This window comes from Dermochelys coriacea, chromosome 12 (genome assembly GCF_009764565.3).
Source record: "Dermochelys coriacea isolate rDerCor1 chromosome 12, rDerCor1.pri.v4, whole genome shotgun sequence".
NCBI classification, from domain to species: Eukaryota; Metazoa; Chordata; order Testudines; family Dermochelyidae; genus Dermochelys; species Dermochelys coriacea.
In genome coordinates, this window is record NC_050079.1 from 23,851,085 (window position 1) to 23,871,674 (window position 20,590).

The 20,590-nt window shown below is 40.1% G+C and overlaps 1 protein-coding gene across 3 annotated transcripts in view; it reads left to right on the forward strand.

Annotated features, from left to right (window-relative positions):
* Positions 1-2,923: 2,923 nt before the first annotated feature.
* Positions 2,924-20,590, forward strand: part of LRP3 (LDL receptor related protein 3) — a 48,212-nt gene continuing 30,545 nt past the window's right edge. For 2 of the 3 annotated variants that reach the window (XM_038368383.2, XM_043494977.1), the window contains exon 1: positions 18,234-18,504. In XM_038368383.2, the coding sequence (XP_038224311.1) occupies positions 18,267-18,504 (238 nt within the window). In that variant the 5' untranslated portion in view covers positions 18,234-18,266. Of the gene's footprint in view, positions 3,043-3,930; positions 4,055-18,233; positions 18,505-20,590 lie in introns of those variants that run through there. The other variant, XM_043494979.1, reaches the window with a different exon arrangement.

Consider the following 20,590-nt stretch of genomic DNA (forward strand, 5'->3'; position numbering starts at 1 on the left):
CTTGCACAGAAAAATGATAAAAGACAAAACTGCCATAGTACCCATGGGAGAACAATTTTCACAAAACAGTCACTCCATATCTGACCTCTCAGTCCTTGTCCTCAAAGGAAACCTGCACAATACATTCAAAAGATGAGGCTGGGAACCCTACAAGGGGCAATGTGCAGACTACAATTTATTCGGCAACAACAGAAAAACAAACAGTCCATCTCTGCTTTTACAGAATTAGAAGATAATGATTAAAGAATAGTAGAAAGGAATCCTCTTCTGTTTCTTTTTGCAATGTATACTTCCACTCCTTCAAACTGTACAATGGTAGTTACGTTGTGATCAAGGTATACATGTATGGGGATGTCTGCAACATTAGTTGGGAAGATAAAACAGAATTGACCCCCATTGATGGGGTCTCAGGATAGCAACAATTATCCTATCTACTGTAGTGTTCATAATTACCTTTAAGTTATATGATACCAAGAACAATTAGCTACTGCACAGTGCATAAAAAAATGTTAAGGGACAAATTTTCACTATTTTCAGATAAAGCTGTTGAGTGCTGAGCTTTTTTGAAAGTCTGGCCCTAACATTTTTAATAGAACTAATAGTTCAAACTTTTCTCTTAACTAAATTATAGCTCTTTCTGATACTTTTTGCTTTTTCTTAAACAGGATGTACTTTTTCATATTTAATTTTTCCTCTCTTTTTTTCCTCTCATGAAAATAATGTGTAATAATCAAAACTCTGGTAAGAGCAAATTATTTATGAGCATTTAAATTTTTTAAATTCATTGTAATATTTCCCTCTGAATTTATGTACAGGAAATTCCTAGCACAGAGACTATATTATAAATTAGTGCTGTTAACTAAATATTATTGATTTGGTTGAATATCAGAAAAATACTCATTATATAAATTATTCAATTAACTTTGCTTTTTTATTTGTTGACTAAATCATTTGACAAAGGGTATTCAACTGATATAGAGCTGTTCAAATCCTGCAAAAATTTATTTTCAAATAAATAATTTGACTAATAATAACAGCAAAGGTTGTCAAATAATGTATTAAACAAATAATATTCTGCTCACTCTAGTTATTGAGGAGGGTCTTTTGCTATTTCCAGTATTATGCTGTTTTTCATGACTATTTTAACGTGTATGTCAATCTCAGTCAAAAACTAATTACTCAGTCCAAATGCAAATTTTTTCTTTTGCTGGCATGGGTTGTGCTATTGTATTGAATCCTTCATGGCTGTTTGGATTGCTAAATTTCATGTAATAAAAGATGTACATTAATGGATTACTGTAACTAGGCAAATATTCCCTATCCAATGTACTGGAGTTCCATTATTTCCATAACATTAAAGCAATAAAATCTCAGTTTAAACAGCAACTTTCATTGCACTAGCTGAGTTCTAACATTTTGTTTTTCTCCCTTCTTTTTAATAGCATGTTCTTTAAAATGTAAGAATTGTGGGATACTTTTCCCTGATAATTGCACATGTGCCTGTGATGAAGGATATCCCAGACTGTTCAGATACAGCTTTATGGTTTAAGTAAAATAAAGATATATTCACAACAAGTCTTGATTACATAAGATTCTCATTCTACTACCTGGGAAATAAAGGTTATTTAAGCTGTTTTTTTACAAACTCTTGCATTAAAGCAGGGGTTCTCAAACTGGAGGTCGTGATCCCTTAGGGGGTCAAGAGGTTATTACACAGGGGGTCGCAAGCTGTCAGCCTCCATCCCAAACTCTGCTTCACCTCTAGCATTTATAATAGTATTAAATATAAAAAGAAGTGTTTTTAATGTACAAGGGGGGTCGCACTCAGAGGCTTGCTTTGTGAAAGGGGTCACCAGTACAAAAGTTTGAGAACCGCTGCATTAAAGCTATAATAAGGTTTGTACCTCTTAGAAGGAAAGTGATGTTCCTTTTCAAAAAGTGAGAATCAGGCTATACTAGCTGATGCAGAATCTCGAGATGCGAAAGTCTCTAGTCATCCAAAATGATTTGTGGCCTTTTGGGGCCATGAAGTGCTATGTATATTGACTACAAAAAGAATAATCTGTCCAGGGGAATAGTTAGTTCAGTTCAGTAGGTCAAAATGAATATTTTTTCCTGGTTGCCATGGGAGAAATCTCCCTCCTGTTTTTGTACATTGAGGACACAGTGAACTCAGCGTGCTCCTCAGTATTATTCCCAGGAGGTCAACTGCCATATATGCTGGTACTCAGGTGGGTTAGAGTTTGTGAAAGCAGCTTAGTCTTGGAGGAGGGTGGAGCCTCCATATGCCAGAGTTGAAGATATGAATTTGGACTGAATAGTGCCCTAAGCTGTTATATCTTAGCTTGTCTCTTAGTAAGATGCTAGTAAAACTTATGCTTTAGTTAGATGTTGTGGGTCAAATTCTTATTTCCAGTGGAAATGAGAGCAAATTAGCCATCTCTTTTAGTACCATCTTGTAGACCTTCTAATCTAATAATTTCATGCTGATTTTTACATCAGAGACTCAAGGTGATGACATAGTTGCTGCCAGTTTCCATATCTCAGCAACCATGAACAAGCGGTTCCTGAGATCACCAAATCTATTTTTTTGCTCTATCTTGGCACTATTGACCTCATGCCTGATACTGATAATGCCTAATTTGGGTAGGTACTGTGAGGCTGAAGTTGATATAAATCTGTCCACTCTGTATGTATCTTCTCCATTGCTAGATACTTCAGTGAAAATATTGGTGAGTGACTAGTATGGTAAAAATTGTCTGAAAAGGGCAGAGCTTAAGAAAATTATTCTTTGGCTTTCTTAAGAAAACACTAATAAATAGTTAATGTAAAGTTATGCTGTATATTGAAAGCACTGTGAGCTTTTGTGCACCAAGATTTATATATCACAAATGTTTTATTGCATACCTATTTTGTTTCCAGTGTACTATGGACAAATTACAGAGGTTTGTGGAAACTCTAGACCTTCTGTATAGGGAATGCATCAACTAAACTGTCCACAAATACAACCAGAAGGGTGCAGAGCTAAATGTGGGCATGGCAGTAAGTAACTGTGATTGTTTCCAACTGGAATTACAGTACTTTATGTAAATCTATATATGTGGAGTAAAATATTTTAAATTGCTTGGCAGTTAAATATTTGCCAGAGTCTCATCTTTAAGGAGTAGGAAATCTCTGTGATTTATGTCCCTGATCCTGCACCATTAAAATCAGCAGGAGCTTGGTCACTGACTTCAATGAGTGCAGGCTCAAGTCCTAAATGAACTACTCATGGAATTCAAAAGTTGATACTGATAAAGGAAATGAGAAGAATTAGCTGTAATAGAGCTACAGAAATGGATCAATGTCATGTTGCTTATTGAAACAACAGGACAGTACTAAATGAAATCTCTTTAGACCTGTTTTTTCAAGTTAATATAATGTCCCTGTTATGGAGCTGAAAATTCATTCTGGATTTCTGCCTTTTGTAAATAGGGTGGAAGACAGTTTTTTGATTTAGCTAATAAGACACCTGTAATTGTCTTGTCATAGTCTCTCTACTTTCTAAAATTAACAAGTACGTCTTAATAGAATAATCTATTAGAATGTGCATACTGTCCTAAATCCATGTATATTACACACATGCTGCGGCTTCCCTTTGCATTTCACAATATAATCAGGCATATATGCATACATTTTGGTTCTTCCTTTTTTTTTTTTGGCTACTGTTTTAAGGGGTCTTTGAGTAATGGCAGAAGTTATGGAAGCTAATTATAAAAATTTCCCAAAGCAGATTCTTGGTTGATTTAGCAACTGAAACAGCAAAGTCTAGTGAGTGTATTTACTTTGTCAAAAATATTTAGATAAACATAAATATTTAATTTTTACTTGACCTATAAATGCTTTAATTTTTACGTGACCTATACATTTAAATATACTTAATCTTCACAGCACCTGTTAAAAATGTGACAAGTGCAAGAACGTGTTGTCAAGGAAAATATGCTACAACAAAGGATATTTGAGTACTGATCACTGTGAATGCATTTGCCAAGATGTGTACGGTGGGATATCTGTGGTATGTATGTAATATAAGAAAGAACTACATTACACTAAAACTGTGCCACTCTCAAACTGCCATAAAGAGCAGAGTTCCTTTCAGTTAGTTACTTTTTACATGGAATTTTGTCTCTGACTGCTGGTTCCTTCTACAGTCTTATGATGACTTTATAAGAGAATTCTAAAAATATATACTTTTCACTGTATTCATTGTTGTTGGTGTTTGATTTTGTTATTGTTGCTGATTGTTGCAGATTTTCTCTTGTTTTTTTTTTTTTTTTTTTTTGGAACATCTGTTGAGTTTTTTAGTTTCCAGGAAGTGAGAATCCTTCATGGATGATGTCTTTTGAGAAGGGAAAATTACCTACCTCTAATTCTGCTTCTCTGCAGGTTTTTGTCTTACAGGACTCTCTCTCTCATATGTCAACCTCCCCACACATTTTCTGAGATATTTCCCCCTCCCCCCCATTATTTTCTCCTTTCATTCAAGGGGTATTTTTTTTATCATTTTAGATTGTCTTTTCTTTCTTGGAGCTTTGCCTCCCACTCAATTTGGGAAATCACTGGAATGTTCTTATACATGGGGAAAGGGTGGCATATAATGACCAATAGTGCATTCTATGACCCTACAATTGTACTGAAAGGTAAATAAATACATGTAAACCTCAAGGAGTACTGCTAGTCCTGTGCTAAGGAGCTAGTGTACCGGAATGAGGATCCTGCAAGATGTTACCTTCAGAAAAGCAGATGTGCAAGGTCAGTAATCTTCCCATATTGCTTATCATCAACGGCATGCATGGGCGAAGACCCACCATTCAGTGGCAAAGGCATCTTCCTCCTTGGCTTCTCCCCTTCCGTTTTTGGCAAAATGTTTATTTTATCACCTGTGCCTAGGCTTCCATTCCTCCCATCTGATATGTTTATCTGATGATAAGCTTGCTTTGCAGCATTGTAATATATTTTACAGGCCTCAGAAAGTGATCATAGATACTCCCTACCTCTCTGCAAACACATAGGATTGCTCTATTAATATGATGTTGATCCTGTAAATCTCTGGACAAATGACAACCTTATACCCTCTGTTTGCAGAGAGGGAATATAGTCATTCACGTGACATGAGCTATGTGTGTATTGTACCTGCTAGATAAATATTTTGCTCATTCAGAAGCTCTCAGTTGTTTGTTTCTATGATTTTTTTCCCACATTTGTCATATCATTGAATTCACACCATTCTTAATTACTTGGATGTTTTTCTCTGTGTGTATGGCTGGCATCCATAGCTCTGTTCATATTTAAAAGAGTATATTGGATTGATATGGTTCTTTTTAAGCAGAAAAAAAGCCATCTTTTCATGTTTTTAAGCTTCCTTGAAAGATTTCAACCAGTTTGATTGTTTTGTAAATCTCATTATTAGTTTTGTTCCATAGTTTGTGCTTATCCAATGTTCCAATTTTCTCCAGTTCTTTCAGTGATTTATTTTCATTTATTATACTGGTTTGTCATAACTAGCCTACTGTATATTAATCATTAAACTATTCATTCATCTTTCTCTTTATTATAGTCAGTCTCTCTCTTTCTTCCCCCTCATTTTGATATTAAGACAGTGTCATCTACAAACCTCAAATGGTGCACTCTTGCTCTGTAAAGGTCTTTCTCCCTTGCGCAACATGCAAAAATAGAGCTCCGCAATGAAGAACTGAAGCAAAAGCCTTTAAAGCCTGATAAAGCCTTTCAGGGCAGCTATCCCTTCTCTGTATTTACACAGCACTTAGCATGATGCGGTCCTAATACTTGACTGGGGCCTTTTACTGCTTATTTAATATAAATATTTACTATATTATGTAACATAAATATTTACATAATAAATGGTACAATTGCTGAAAATGTCCGTGTGCATCTTTTGTGATGCTTTTATCTATTCAAATAGGAAACATCAGAGGTGGTAGTGTTTTTATATCGCTGCACTCCACCTCATCATGGACATTTTAATAGTGGTTGCTCATAGTGTGCCCTATGTCCCAGTCATTCTTAGTATTGGTATGATGCTTGCAGTGAGATATGACATTTGGCTTTGACCTATGAAGATACAGAAGATATGTTCTAATACTCTCATGAGAGCCCCTAACTCTCTACCATCATATGCCTTTTTATGGATTACTTTTGTTCAATATATAAATTAACAGATTGATTTTCAGGTTGATGGGACACCACACTAAATCCTGCTTATGTGCTGGGTGTTATACTGTCTATGCCATGGCCCTTTGTGTATTATACATGTGTGAAAAAATATCCCAGTAATTTGTGAAGAATTTGTAGATGCTTGGTAAAAGGCAGGTGGGTCTGTGTATTCCTTGAAGTCCTTTTTTTCTCCCCCTGTGGAGAAGTGACACTGGAGCATTGTTCCAGATTTCTGGGCACTTCTCTATGCATATTAATAGTTTTGTATGTGTTTAGGAAATGAGTTACAATTTTCTGTGTTAAGAATCCAAGACTTAATTTGCTATCGATATGGATTGAAAATGATACAAAAACATGGAGAAACTGTAAAGGGCATGTTAATAGCATATACTTAATGGACTCCTTTCTAGCCACAGAGGGTACTCCTAAGAGTAAAGCACAAGATTTACATACAAGAAGAAAAATGGCACAAAGGAGCTCCCAGCCCAGAACTCATCAATGGAACTTCTAAAAATATAGTATTTTAGTGGAATGTGAAAAAACAAAGGAAACTACATCATAAAATCTGTGTTATACTATAGCCATTCCAGTGGGTCTAGGCTAAGCTGTATCCTGTCATTAGGACCAAATGCAGCCACAGTGTAAGTCAGTCTCTGGGCAAAATTCAATGAAGAAGTAAATGGCTGTGTAAGTGGTAATGTTAGTTTTACTGATCTGGCATTGAAGGAGTATTCAAAATAACTTTATGTACTTACCAGTGATGGCCTGAGGTAGGTGTGGGTGGGAAGGAAGAACAGATTTAAAATTTTTATTAAGATGATGTTTAAAAAAAGTGAACGATACAGAGTTTAAGCATAGAAGTTTCTGCTTATCAGGGAATAACGTACAGATTATCAAGTTGCGAAGTTCGGTTTAAGATCAGTTGGCGTAAGGAATACATAATCTGCAATATCCCCGACTGGGGGTAAAAGGTTAACAGGTCAAAGTACAGACATTGATATATGAGGGTATGTTGTTCATATGATGGTTATGTTCAGGTGTAGAGTATAATGAGTGGATACGATGATGAAGATGGATTAACCCTCATTTGGTGAGATTTAACATTCAGTGAGTTTATGGTTCCAGTTCATATGGCCCAATGGAAAAAGTCTCTTGATCCCTTTCTCGTAGTTGATGCATGATGTCACTCATGCCTGATACTCATGCCTCCTGGTACTGTCGGTGGACAGTGATGTGTTTGGTGTAGATGTCCCTGGACCATCACATGGTGTCTGAGACCATGAGGTGCCGCATGAGCCATGCGTAGCATCGACCTATCCCGCAGGTCCACAGCACACACTTGTTGCAGGGGACCCAGGCACCCAGGGCTTCGACCATCGCGGCATCCATCTGCACCTCATAGCCCTTCGCTCTCAGGGTGTGGGCCATGGGAGCATACTTTTCCAGCTTACAGGGTCAGGCTTTGTGAAAGGCCGGGGTCCTGTTCTCAAAGGAGACCGGTACGTCGACGAGGATGATCTTTTTCTGGGCCTCGTCAGTGACGACGATGTTCATCCAGTGTCCTCATTTTCTTTCTGAACTAATGATAGGATGCAAGATAAAGCAACCTCTTCTTCAACTTACATTTGGGAACATAGGACTAGAGACTTATTTCAAAATGTAAGTGAGAGACTAAACAGCTCAGCATTTGGAAACAGGACCAAGCTTTTCATCTTCAGGTCACAGGATGAACCCAGCGAATGCACATTAAAATGGTTTCCCTTGGGTCACGGAGTCCAGTCTCCTGCTATTGTAGTCAACTTCATATAATCTAATTAGTAAATATACCAAGCTCCATCTTAAAACTAGTTAGGTTGTTTGCCCCCACTACTCCTAAGGCAAGGCTGTTCCAGAACCTCACTCCTTTGATGGTTAGAAACCTTCCAATTTCCAGCCTAAACTTATTCTTGGCAGGTTTATACTTGAACCATCCTCAGCACTCACAGAGTCAAATTCAGTAGAAGTTGTGCCTATTTATAGGCCCCCACATAGCACCAAATCATTTTTAATTATTGAATGCCAGGTTGGTAAGAGTTACACTGTTGTGCCTCATTTACTGACCAATATGCATCATAGATTTCAACCTTTGCACAGGACTACCAGTGATACATAATGACACAGGGTGGGTGAGGTAATATCTTGTATTGAACCAACTTCTGTTGGTGAGAGAGACAAGTTTTGGAGCTTACTGAGAGCTCTGTGTAAGCTCAAAAACGTATCTCTCTCACCAACAGAAATTGGTTCAACTAAAGATATTGCCTCACCTACCCCATCTCTCTAATATCATTGACCAGCACAGCTACAACAACACTGCATACAGTGATGGTAATGGTAGAATATGACTTTAAATATTATTAAAGTCCTTAACGAGTGGGTAAAGTTACATATATACTTCAATCCCTTGACTCAATAGGGTTGTTTAAAGATGGCTGTAAGTCTTAATTATACATTTCTCTGTTTGTTTGGGTATATTCAGTTTTATTTATTTCTGTTTGCAAGTAACCTTTTTATTTCTCCCTTTTTTTTCTTATAAAATTGGAAACTAGAAAGAAATGGCTGAGCAACCTGATGCTGATACTTTCATGTGCTCTGATAGTGATTTACATATTGAGCAAATAAAATATATCCCTCTTTCTTAAGGGATCATTTTAATGTGCATTCACTAGGTTCTTCCTGTGACCTGTGATGAAAAGTTTGGTCTTGTTTCCAAACCCTGAGCTGTTTAGTCTCTGATTTACATTTTAAAATAAGTCTATACATAGTAATTCACACAATTAGCGCGTGTTTGGCTATACTTGTTGATGTGGGCGGTAGTGTCTGACATCCTTTTCTTAACTTCTTTTCTGAATTAAAAGCAGGAAAACAATAATGTATTCAGTGAGACCTAAGATCTATGAAATAAGTTATCCTTATCTGCTTGAATTTGTATTATGTGTAGGATTTCTCTTATACACATGCCTCAGACCTGATTAAACCATGTTCTTGGGTTGTTTTTTTTTTTTTTGATTTACAAGCAGATGAGAATTGCAACTGAGTCATTTCTAACTCTCATTTATTACAGTTTTTATATGTCAAGGACCATAGAAAATCCTTCAATGATTCCAGCTAGTAGAAAGAGTAAACATTTACATAGCTGAAGAATAAAAGGATTTATCATAAACTAAATTAAATTGTCCAAAGTCTGTTCACCATTAGATGTGGGGGAAGAGAGAATTAAAAATCAATATAGCATCTTTGTAGATCAGGGTCACTTAATACTATCATATTATGCTTTTCCAATATGTTGATAATAAAAATGAACACTTAACCATGGTATAAATCAATCCAAATATACAGTTATTAAATGTTAAAGGTTGACAAGGGATCTAGGAGGTTCAGTGGGTAGAACTAGCTTTTCACCACTAGGTCACAAGTAAAATTAATGATGAGGAGCTCATCCTATTTGTACTGCATAATGCATGATTGGCACACTGATGAAATGATACTAAGAACTGGAATTGCAGAGTGTATTGCAGGACAGGATTTATATATGTTGGCAGTGCAGTATTTATGGAAGCTTGCAAAGCAATATGCATTATTCCTGGCATAAACCAGTGCTATTAGTCCCTACCTTTTAAATGAATTTAGTGCTTGTAAAATTTAAAGATGGGTAAAGAGAGGAGAGACAAAAGACGTGGCTCCACTTTGCCTGCTGTCAGGAGGATTTACAATTTTTTTACCCAAAATAGCTCCAATATAGCATCTGTTCTTCAGCTGATTTTTTCTCTATGTAATCTTTTGTAAATTCCTTGATCTGTTTTTGTCAGGATTAGAATCTGAGACCATCTTGGTTCCTCACCAAACCACGCTGTTGTACACGTTTCAAAATGAGACAGTGAGGAAATGGAAAAGATTCTGATCTTCATTCACTGGTATCAATCTGAAGTTACTCCACTTACTTCAGTTGAGTTACTCTGAACTAAAATCAGAATCTAGCATGGTGTACATAAATAATCGAGCAAGCTAGACAGGCCTTCACATGTATAAAGATTAGGTAAATCAGAAGTACTAAAAATTTATATTGATTTATGCTCCCTGGGTAACAATTAATAAAGACAATTGAAACCTTTCAAGGGAGAAATTAAATTTTTTCAAGCAATTGCCCTGAAGTAATTGCTAATTTAAATGTGGCCTGCTTAATGTAAATTCTAGCCTGGATTGAATATTCAGGATATCACACTAGCCTTTTAGTCTAGTTTCTTCACAAAAATACAGATAAATTGCTGACCTTTGTGATAATATTTCTCCATCAATTATGTGTCATCTTGACCGAGTTGTTTGGCATACCTACTTGATCATGTTTACTCTCCACCTGTTTCACACAGTGAGCATGAATTATTAGAGTTTCAATTCATTCTATCATACATGGATAATTCAGCATCCGATGAAGTGAGCTGTAGCTCACGAAAGCCTATGCTCAAATAAATTTGTTAGTCTCTAAGGTGCCACAAGTACTCCTTTTCTTTTTGCGAATACAGACTAACACGGCTGCTACTCTGAAACCTGTCAGTTCTTAAGCTAGGACAAGAGAATAATCTATAGTTTGGTAATGACCTATGCGTGATAGGTGGTGATAGGAATAGTGTAAAACTATTGGTTGCAGAGAGTCATAGACAATTTGCTTTCTTTTTAGGGATGGTTGGCTGTTACTAAACGTAAATGTTATAAATTACAATAAGACACTGTAGTAAGTGGGGGGCATATAAATGTCTGTAGTAATAAAACAGACAATAACATACTGTGTGAGGTTGAGACAAATAGTGTTTGTTATTTTATAAACTGTATTCTAACCAACTTGTCTTTAATAGTTACCAAGTATTTAAAAGAGAGCAATCATGACTAAAACACCTTTGGGTTTTCAGACTGTATCTTATGTTCAGAACACATGTGTTATTCCCTTGGATTGATTTAGCAAGAGAGAGAGCAGAGTGTTGAAGAAATTTGGGGCAGCCAAAACTATGTACTTAGATTAGAAAAATCTCATCTCAATGAATCTCAAGAAAAAGAAATAACAGAAGTTTAAGCTGCAGTGAACAATAAAAATTAAATTATAGAAGGGTCTGAAGTGGAAAATCTAATAAAAATATAAAGTAGTCAGACTAAGTGTGATTATTCACATGAACGGGATCAGGCCTGAATTTACTGCTATAACTTTCATAATATATTACTGGTAACCCATAATCTGTTGCTTCAGTTCTGCATTATTTTCTCTGACACCCTCACTTAAACTAAGTTGGTGAGCAAATAACTTGCACTGTCAACTGTTCACACTCAATAAAGAAGACCTAGTAACTAAAAATATTTTGCCTTATTATAAATACGAGTTATTTTTGTGATCATGGTCAGTGAGGGAGTCATAAGCATGAAAGCAAGTGCATCTATGTATCCATAGCTTCAGAATTTTCAGTAGATTTATCTTTTCTCAGTAATGGTCTCTAAGACCCTTGTCCATACTACACATTTTAACTGTATTAAAGACAGTATGATGGTTTAAAAGCAGTTAACATTTTGCAGCCACAATTCAACCTTAGACTACTGTTTTACTGTCATGTTAAAGAATGGTGTTCAAATCATGCTGAAGAGATGACTGAACATGGTTCTGCTGAGCACAGTCCATGCAGTGCAGAGGCAATCTACGTCTGTTTCCAGAGTGTTTGGATGAGTGCTATAACAAGATCACAAAAATGGTTTAAATTCCAATTTTGTCGCTCAACCCCCAAGGTGTTGTTCTTTGAGTAGATGCAAGTAGGTGTGTGTACCCCTCCCCACACATTTGGTGCAAACGAATGGAGGGGGGTCAGGGCAGTACTGGCTCATATAGCCAGTGGAGGGGCTACAGGCATTAGGTGCACACACCGCCCATCTACGGGTACTGCTAAGCAAAATTCTGCAGCTCCAGAGTGCAGGGTGCATGCACACCTATTTGGAATACGTGTCAGCATCACATTTTGAAGAACCACAGTTGCAGTACGTAACTGTTTCTTAATCTGAGCCCTTCTTAAATCCCGCTTCTATTCCCTTCTCAAGGTCTTGCATTACAATAACTATCTGGCAACTGTGACTTCAGTAGCTGTTTTTGGAGCATACAGAACACCTAGATTCTCCCTGTAAGCCAGAGACATATGCATTCTAACATCTATCTGCAAAACACGCATCTGTCATTGACTCATACATGCAAGCCTGCATATATGCATGCAGAAAGGAGATTGCGATATCGTCATGGATACAGAACATACAAGTACCAATTTGCTTATGTAATTATCTGATTTGTACACAAAAAATTATTTTGTATGCACAAAAAATATGGCTGCAATTTAGGAGACAGGCTTTCAAAACTTAGTCTATTTAAACTCCAAAGTTTGAAAGCAGTTTACAGGGTGAGTGTGGTTTTTGTCTCAATAATTTAGTGACATGGATGAATTCTGCTAAAATTAATAAGCAAATGAATATTTTTATTTCTGTTGTGTATGTTTTACTACAACTTCAGAAAAAAGCAAGCAAATTTTTTCTTAAAATTTTCAATTTACTCACAATTATCATAAAAAGAATTAATGCAGAATGTAGAGGTGACTAGATACATCTTTTTATTAAAATAATAGACTCACTGAGGAACAATTTTTTTATGACACATTCCATTATTGCAGCTACAGACCCATAAATAAAAATTACTGCCCAAAAAAGAATGTATCTGATGAAATGAGCAGTAGCTCATGAAAGTTTCTGCTCAAATAAATTTGTTAGTCTCTAAGGTGCCACAAGTACTCCTTTTCTTTTTGCGAATACAGACTAACACGGCTGCTACTCTGAAACCTGCCCAAAAACCCTGGCAGAAATGATTTTGCAATCTTGTCCTTTTAAAGTTTAAGAATTGTCTGGTTAGGTTAAGAAGAATGTAGTTGTATAAAATGTGTTGTGATTTGTAGTATAAGTATAGAATTAAAGAATTTAAGTTTGGTTAAGAAAATAACATTTTCACCTTATAGTTCGTGGCCAGTAGGGAGAAGGCTCCAATCAGCAAGTAAATGAAGGCTCTGAGAATAGTAAGTAGTGTTACTTGTAGTATGGAAAGGATGTATGGTTCCAAAAGTAACTAATAAAGTAAAAGCTGCAGTAACAAGACAAAGAAAAAAGAAAAGGAGTACTTGTGGCACCTTAGAGACTAACAAATTTATTAGAGCATAAGCTTTCGTGAGCTACAGCTCACTTCTGTCCTGCTGGTAAACGAGGTGGTGGTGGTGGTGGTGGTGGTGGGGAGAGAATAAAAAAAGGAAAGAAGTTGGGAAGAAAGGAGGCTGTGATTCTTATCTGGATTAAGATTGCAAATAAGAGAAAATTGTCTCAAATTGGTTTTTAGGTGAAGTCAGTAATTGGCAATGACATTACTTGTTTGTTGAAGGGTATAAAAAGTAAACTGTTAAAGGAATTAATTGTTAATACCTGCCTGACTACACTGGAGCCGACCAGTATGGGTCTAAGCACCCCTGGATTTAGCCTATTTGTAAGTACAGTATACTGATCACATGCTTATAAATATTGTTACTGTATTGGATGTAGTAACTGCTTATTGTTAGGTTGTTAGACATGTTTACAACAACTGCATAAAATACTATTTGGCCTTTGGATTTAATAAAGGAATTTATGGATCAATTAGCGTTTGGTGGTTTTTCATATCAATATTAATAATTCCAACACAATTTATCATTATTACTATTTTTAAATGCACAGGAATATGTACTTTAAATTTATTATAAATGATTCTGAATTGGCAGAGCATCCCAATGCCCTCTGTGCTATGTGTGTGAGCCCTTCTCACTTGTTCATAGGCTTTGTTTTGCATTTTGTTTGAGCCAAGAGTATTATATTTTGCAAGTGTGAAGTGCACCCAGGATATGGAGTCACCCAAACCCAAAGATATCATTATAGCCTCATTTTACAGTGTTGATTAAAAAAAAGCAGGAATCTTGCTCTAACATATTTTTCATCTCTCTTACTATTCTCTCATTCAATGCTTCTATTCCCTGTTGTTACCAGATCCCTTCCTCTCCATTAATTCATTTTACCTTTCCCTGCTGTTCCCGGGACTCATCTCTTCTGAAAACTTTGTGCCAAGTGTCCTCATTTTAAACAAAGCTACAGTAGTAGGTTTTATTTCAGTGACACCAAAATAGTTTTAAGTCAAAAATGCCCATGGAATGATTTCAGTGTAGGCATATGTGAACGTTGGTTGTTTTTTTTCTATAGATGGAGTAATGTGTTTACGTTACACTCATGAATTATGGGTAGTTGAAGATCATACTTTTGAGTAATTAATGTTTTTGTACAGCATTTATGTTTTATACATAAAGAAGCATGTCAGCACAGAAAAATTTAAATATTCTCTTCTCACAAATTACACTGACTCCTTTTTGACAGTATGGGCCAAACTTCCAGAATTGGGTGTGTATTTTTGCATAACATGTATGATTACCATGTATGTGAAAATCAGGTATCAACATGTGGCCAGCTAAACATCAAACAGGTCATCTGTGAGTAAATGGATAATTTGTGCATGCAGTCATGGTAACTATGAATGCAATTCTGAAAAATTCCCTGGTTCTCCACTTGTCCAATCAGATCTCTCCTTTTCAACATTCCTAAATCTTCCAATTATAGAAGTTTTAGCCTCATCTCTGAACAATTATTTACTTTTGAACCTGCCCTTGAACAGTGCTTCTCCTAAGCTTGGCCTGCAAGGAGATGGCAATTAAAAGTTTGCAGCAGCAGAAAACTTTCAAAACATCAGAAGACAAGAAAGTTGTTGTTTAAATTTTCCTTTGCCATTCATAAGAATCATACTTCCGTCATATTGTCTGCATATGCTGCCAATAGATAGTGTTTACAGTTAGCAAACACCTCAGTTTGACTTCAGTATCTCATTCCCTGCTTAAACAGTGTATTATCTTGTATATTCCTCCTCATGAACATTATCCTTTATATATATTTACTCTGCCAAATCTAATAGGTCAGTGAGAAGTGCTTACCCTGATTCCAAGGATAATGATAGAATAATGGAGGCTGAAGCTTTTATAACTGAATTGCACCTAATGCAACTTAGATTGTAAACTCTTTGGGGGCAAGGATGGAGATCACATGTGTTTGTACAGCACTAGCATGGTTTGTCCTTGATGCTTATTGAGTAACAAATTTTAAATAGCAATAACTGTTCACCCAGAAATTATATTTTCAGTCAAAAACCTAGTACAATTGTGGTCACTTTTCATATTACTGGTTGTTCCATAATGTTGATAGTGCAAGTAAACAAGCAGAAAAGCAATATGTTATACAGATCAGACTCTAACATAGTGTGGGCCCAGTTTCAGCAGTGTTTTAAATAGGGGTACCACATGCTTTACCAGTCTGATAACACTAATGTGAAATAAGCAGAGAATGTAAAATGCACCCATTTTTTTTTTAGCAATTTAAGAAATTTACAAGTTGGGGCTTTCAATGCATAGCTATGATTTAGGAGGGATGTCTTCAAGGGAACATGTAGGATCAAATTCTGCCTTGACTTGCATCCTAACAACTTCAGTGTACATCAGAAGTTGCAACAGCATATTGAGTATTCTTGCTGGTGAGTAATAGCACACCTCCCCAAACCTACTGGCTCCAAATCCTAAATTTGTTCAATTTCCAAATCATAATTAACTTAATCCTAATGGCCATCTTAAATCTTAACTGCTAAGCAGATCTCAAGAGCGGGCCCAAAATGCCTGCAACCAAGAAACCCTTGAAACAAAGTGGCAAATTGGGTCAGGTGGCCTGGAAGTTTCTTTTAGGTTCTCCTCCATGAAATCAACTAGATGCTAGGAGATGCCATTGCTCGCAGCCTTAGCTGTCCTATACAGTTTTCCAAGCATGAATCTGCCTTTGGTCACATCTGTCTCTATGGTGCATGTATGTGCAAAAGCCACCCACATGCTGTGGCTAAAGTAGGTGGGGAGCAATGGGGAAAAAAAAATCACAGGGGAATGTGACAGACATGGCAATTTCCTGCCATAACCTTATGAGACCTTATTGATTTAAGTTTAAGTATCTTTGGGGTCCATTGTATTAAACGGATAAAAGATAAACTATTATGAGCTGAGATTGTATGTAACCTCTCAAAGGGGAAGATGTGACAGATGTGAGACTGAGGGATTCAAAAGACTATATTGAACATGTGCCAGACAAGTATGGACTTTTTGGGACAATTGAGTGTGAAGTGGATTTCCTGGGAATTCCCTAGGGAGAGATTAATGCAAATTACTCAATTCCAGTTAGTCAAAAACACAGCCTTTTTAAGCTATACTCTGAGGAAAGTCTTTGTCTGCTGATGACCTGTTACTCAAGGCCAAGATAAGAGGCATGAGGTGTATAAAGAAATGACTGCTCTGCTCTGCCAAGCCTGGGTTCTGGTTCTGAATCTGACACTTATGAACATGAAACCATGGGAAAACCCATATGTGGGTTCTGAAGGACATCTACCAGAATCCAAGGTTGGCACAGCGGTGCCTCTGTTAAGCTTTTTAGCATGGGTGTAGTCTCTTCTACTGTCTTTATTGTTTTCTCTATAATGTTTTCACTTTAAGAGTAAATCTGATTGCTTAGAAGGCACTATGTGGTACAGTAATTTATAACAGTGGGCATAGCCTCTGGAGACAAATCAAAGTGCAGATGCTGGCCTTTTAGCAAGTCTGGCTTACTGGACAATGTAAGTAGGGAACTGTGCAGCCTCTAAAGATCCCCTAGTCAGTAGTGGGAGGAATGTGGGGCTCTGCCCAAGAAAGATGGCAGCCTAGAGTGGAGGCTCTCAAGGGATCACAAAAGGGGAATACAGGTGCAGTTGCTCTTTATTGTGACAGGTAGTTTCCTCTCCTCTCTCTGGCCTGGAAGAGAAGCCTTCTGCCCGTAGCTGCTCCTCTTCCTTGGCTGGATTGGTAAGAGTAGTTTCCATCTACTTTAACTGCAACCTAGAGGGGTCTCTCAAGGGTGTGGCTCTGGAGTAGAGACCATCTCTTACTCTGCATTTGTACAAGGCCAAACACACTGGGGGCTTGTCTGAGTAAAGCCCCTGGTTGCTACTGCAATACACACACTAAGGCCATATGGATAGGCAGGTTTCCTGGGGGCATCCTGCCTGCAAGTTGACCCCCGTGGTCACCGAAGGGTGGACTGGAATAACACGTGCCCTCCTCCCTAGGCAGTAAATCAGTGCAGGAGCCCAGACTCTGTGGGCTCAGCCCCCCGTGTCTATGGGGGAAGGGGGATTGGCCCCAGATCCTCTGGGCTCAGCCCCCTGTGCCTCTAGGGGTTCCCCAATCTCTGCAGCCTCAGCCTCCTGGGCCTCTGGGGGATCCCCCAATCTCTGCAGGCTCAACCCCATGTCTAGGGAGGTCCCACAGTCCCTGCACACTCAGTCCTATGTGTCTGGGGGGGCAGTCACTGCAGGCTCAGCCCCCTGTGCCTCGGGGGGGTCCCCCAGTCCCTGCACGTTCAGCCCCCCAGTCCCTGCAGGCTCAGCCCCCTGTGCCTCGGGGGGGTCCCCCAGTCCCTGCACGTTCAGCCCCCCAGTCCCTGCAGGCTCAGCCCCCTGTGCCTCGGGGGGGTCCCCCAGTCCCTGCAGGCTCAGCCCCCTGTGTCCATGGGGGGGCCTAGTCCCTGTAGGCTCAGAGTCAGCCCCCCGTGTCTATGGGGGGGTGCCCCAGTCCTGCAGGCTCAGGCACGGGGGGAGGCCGCTGTGCCCGCAGCCACCGGGTTTCCTCGCTTGTCGCCCCAGCCGGTCCCTGCTCCGGCTACAGCCCCGGGTGCCCTGAGGTGACTGGGCGGCCGCGCCGCAGCGGCCCAGCGAACGCGTCACGTGGGCGGCGGCGGCGCTGCGCCGTGTCCCTTCCACCTGCCCGGAGCGGCGGCGCGCGGGCGGGCCATGGGGCTGCGCCAGGGGCAGGCAGGGCGGGATGCTCCAGCGCCTCCACCGGCCCCGCGGGCTGCAGGGGCGCCCCGGGGCTGCGGCGCTGCCGGCGCCGCGGGCTCGGCGTAGAGGGGAGGCGGGCGCGGAGAGCCCGGCCCGAGCCGCAGCGAATTCCCCGCCGGCGAAGGGCAGGCGGCGGCGGCGGCGGGGACCCGCCATGGAGAAGGCGGCAGCCGCGGAGCTCCGGCAGGGCGCCCTGGTGCCGCTCACCGCCATCTGCCTGGGTAAGTGCTGCAGCCCCCGAGCCGCCGCCGCCGGGAGCCCGAGCGCTAGTGCGGACCCGGAGCGGCGGCGGGACAGACAAACGCCCGGCGGATGCGGAGCAGGAGCGTGACGGACACTCTGGGCACAGGCGGCACCTTGGGCACCCTGGCCTCAGACAAGCATGTTGGGCACATGGGCACCCTGGCCACAGATGGGCACCTTGAGGACCTTGGCCACAGATGGGCACCTTGGGCACCCTGGCCTCAGATGGGCACCTTGGGTACCCTGGCCAAAGACGAGCACGTTGGGCACATGGGCACCCTGACCTCAGACGGGCACCTTGGGCACCCTGGCCCCAGACGAGCACGTTGGGCACATGGGCACCCTGGCCACAGATGGGCACATGGGCACCCTGGCCACAGATGAGCACATTGGGCACATGGGCACCCTGGCCAAAGACGAGCACATTGGGCACATTTGGGCACCCTGATCTCAGACGGGCACCTTGGGCACATGGGCACCCTGGCCATGGAGGGGCACTTTGGTCACTGGCAGGTAGCCCTATGGAAACCCTGGACACAGATGGGCACCCTAGGCACTGGCAGGGAGCCCTATGGGTGTTCTGGGCATTGATGGTCATGGAGGCACCTGGGCACTGGCAGAAAGCTATGCCCACAGCTTGGGCATGGGAGCACACTGGCCACCTCTGGGCTCGTAGGACACAGATGGACATGCAGACACAGGTGGACACATGGCCATGCATGCTCCCTGGGCATGGGCAACATGGATGAATACCTTGGGCAGGGACAGACAGACAAGCTGGTCACAAAATATACAGCTGCTGGACACACTGGGCACAGTGCAAGCATATGTACTTTGCTTGTGCAAGGAGACTGCAGGCTGTAATGGGATCAGCTCTGCTTGGTGTGGGGAATGACAAAGTCTCCTAGAGCTTGGGCCAGGTATGCCTAGGAGAGTGACTTGTGTGGCTGCATTTGTTCTCAGTTGTGTTCTCTGTTTCTGCATAGATTTCTGTGAACTGTTTTCAGTCTTGCAGTAGCTAGGGGTTGTTTATTGGAAGTTAGCAGCATAGTAACTATGTAAGCACCGTGGGAGTTTGGGGCTTGCTTATGGTTTACAAATAAGTCAGCCTGGTTTCCCTTAACAGCGTTTCTTATTGTGTGTGTTCTATACTTCACAAAAATGCCACCCCCAAGAAAAATAGAATATTCTTACAAATGTTACCAGTGCTGCTGCCACCACATAAATACACAACACTTTTTATAACCAGTGTTATGTGTTATTTATTTCAACATACCTGAACATGTGCAAACTTCTTGACAAAATGCATGTTATTTGATGGCTTAAAGGAAAAAGCTCATAATAAATTATAGTTTAGGATACACAGTGCAAATATCTGTGGATCTATTACAGTTTCTGTTTTAACTCTTTCTTCCCAGTGGTTTATAACATCTCTGTAAAATAACTTACTGTGCACTCAAACTTGGTGTAAAAGGGCACAGATGTAAAATTTCAGTAGGGGTTTAACTGTGATTTCCCTTGACTTTGAAACCATGACTGTAACCTTACATAATGATTAGAAAGTTTACCCGTATTTGGATAATTTCTCTCTTTTTCATAGTCCATACCCTGGTCTAACTATTGAGACACATTGAGGGTAGCACTTATTGTGCAGCAGTTATTTATAGGCCTGTTAGAGGTTCCTGCCCAACCACCACTTGGCCAGAGTTCTCATCTCAGTTGATAGTTTAATAGTGGTAGGATGAAAAATCCAGTTTCACTTATTCCCCAATCATCTTCTGTTCCCCTCCCTTCCTCCTGCCTGGAGCAACTGCTCTAATCTCTACTTCACAGCGAGTTTTAATGTATGGGAATTCAAATGCAAAATACATATTGTTACTTGTTTCAGATGCTTTTGTGCATAGTTGGCTGCTAGTGCCCAAGGTGCCTCTGTGTCCGTCAATGCCCAGAACGCCTATAGGGCTGTCTGCCCGTGCCCAGGCTGCCTGCCTGTGCTCAGGGTGCCCACAGGGCTGCCTTCCCATGCCCAGGTAACTGACCCCACATTCTGAACTGTTATGACAC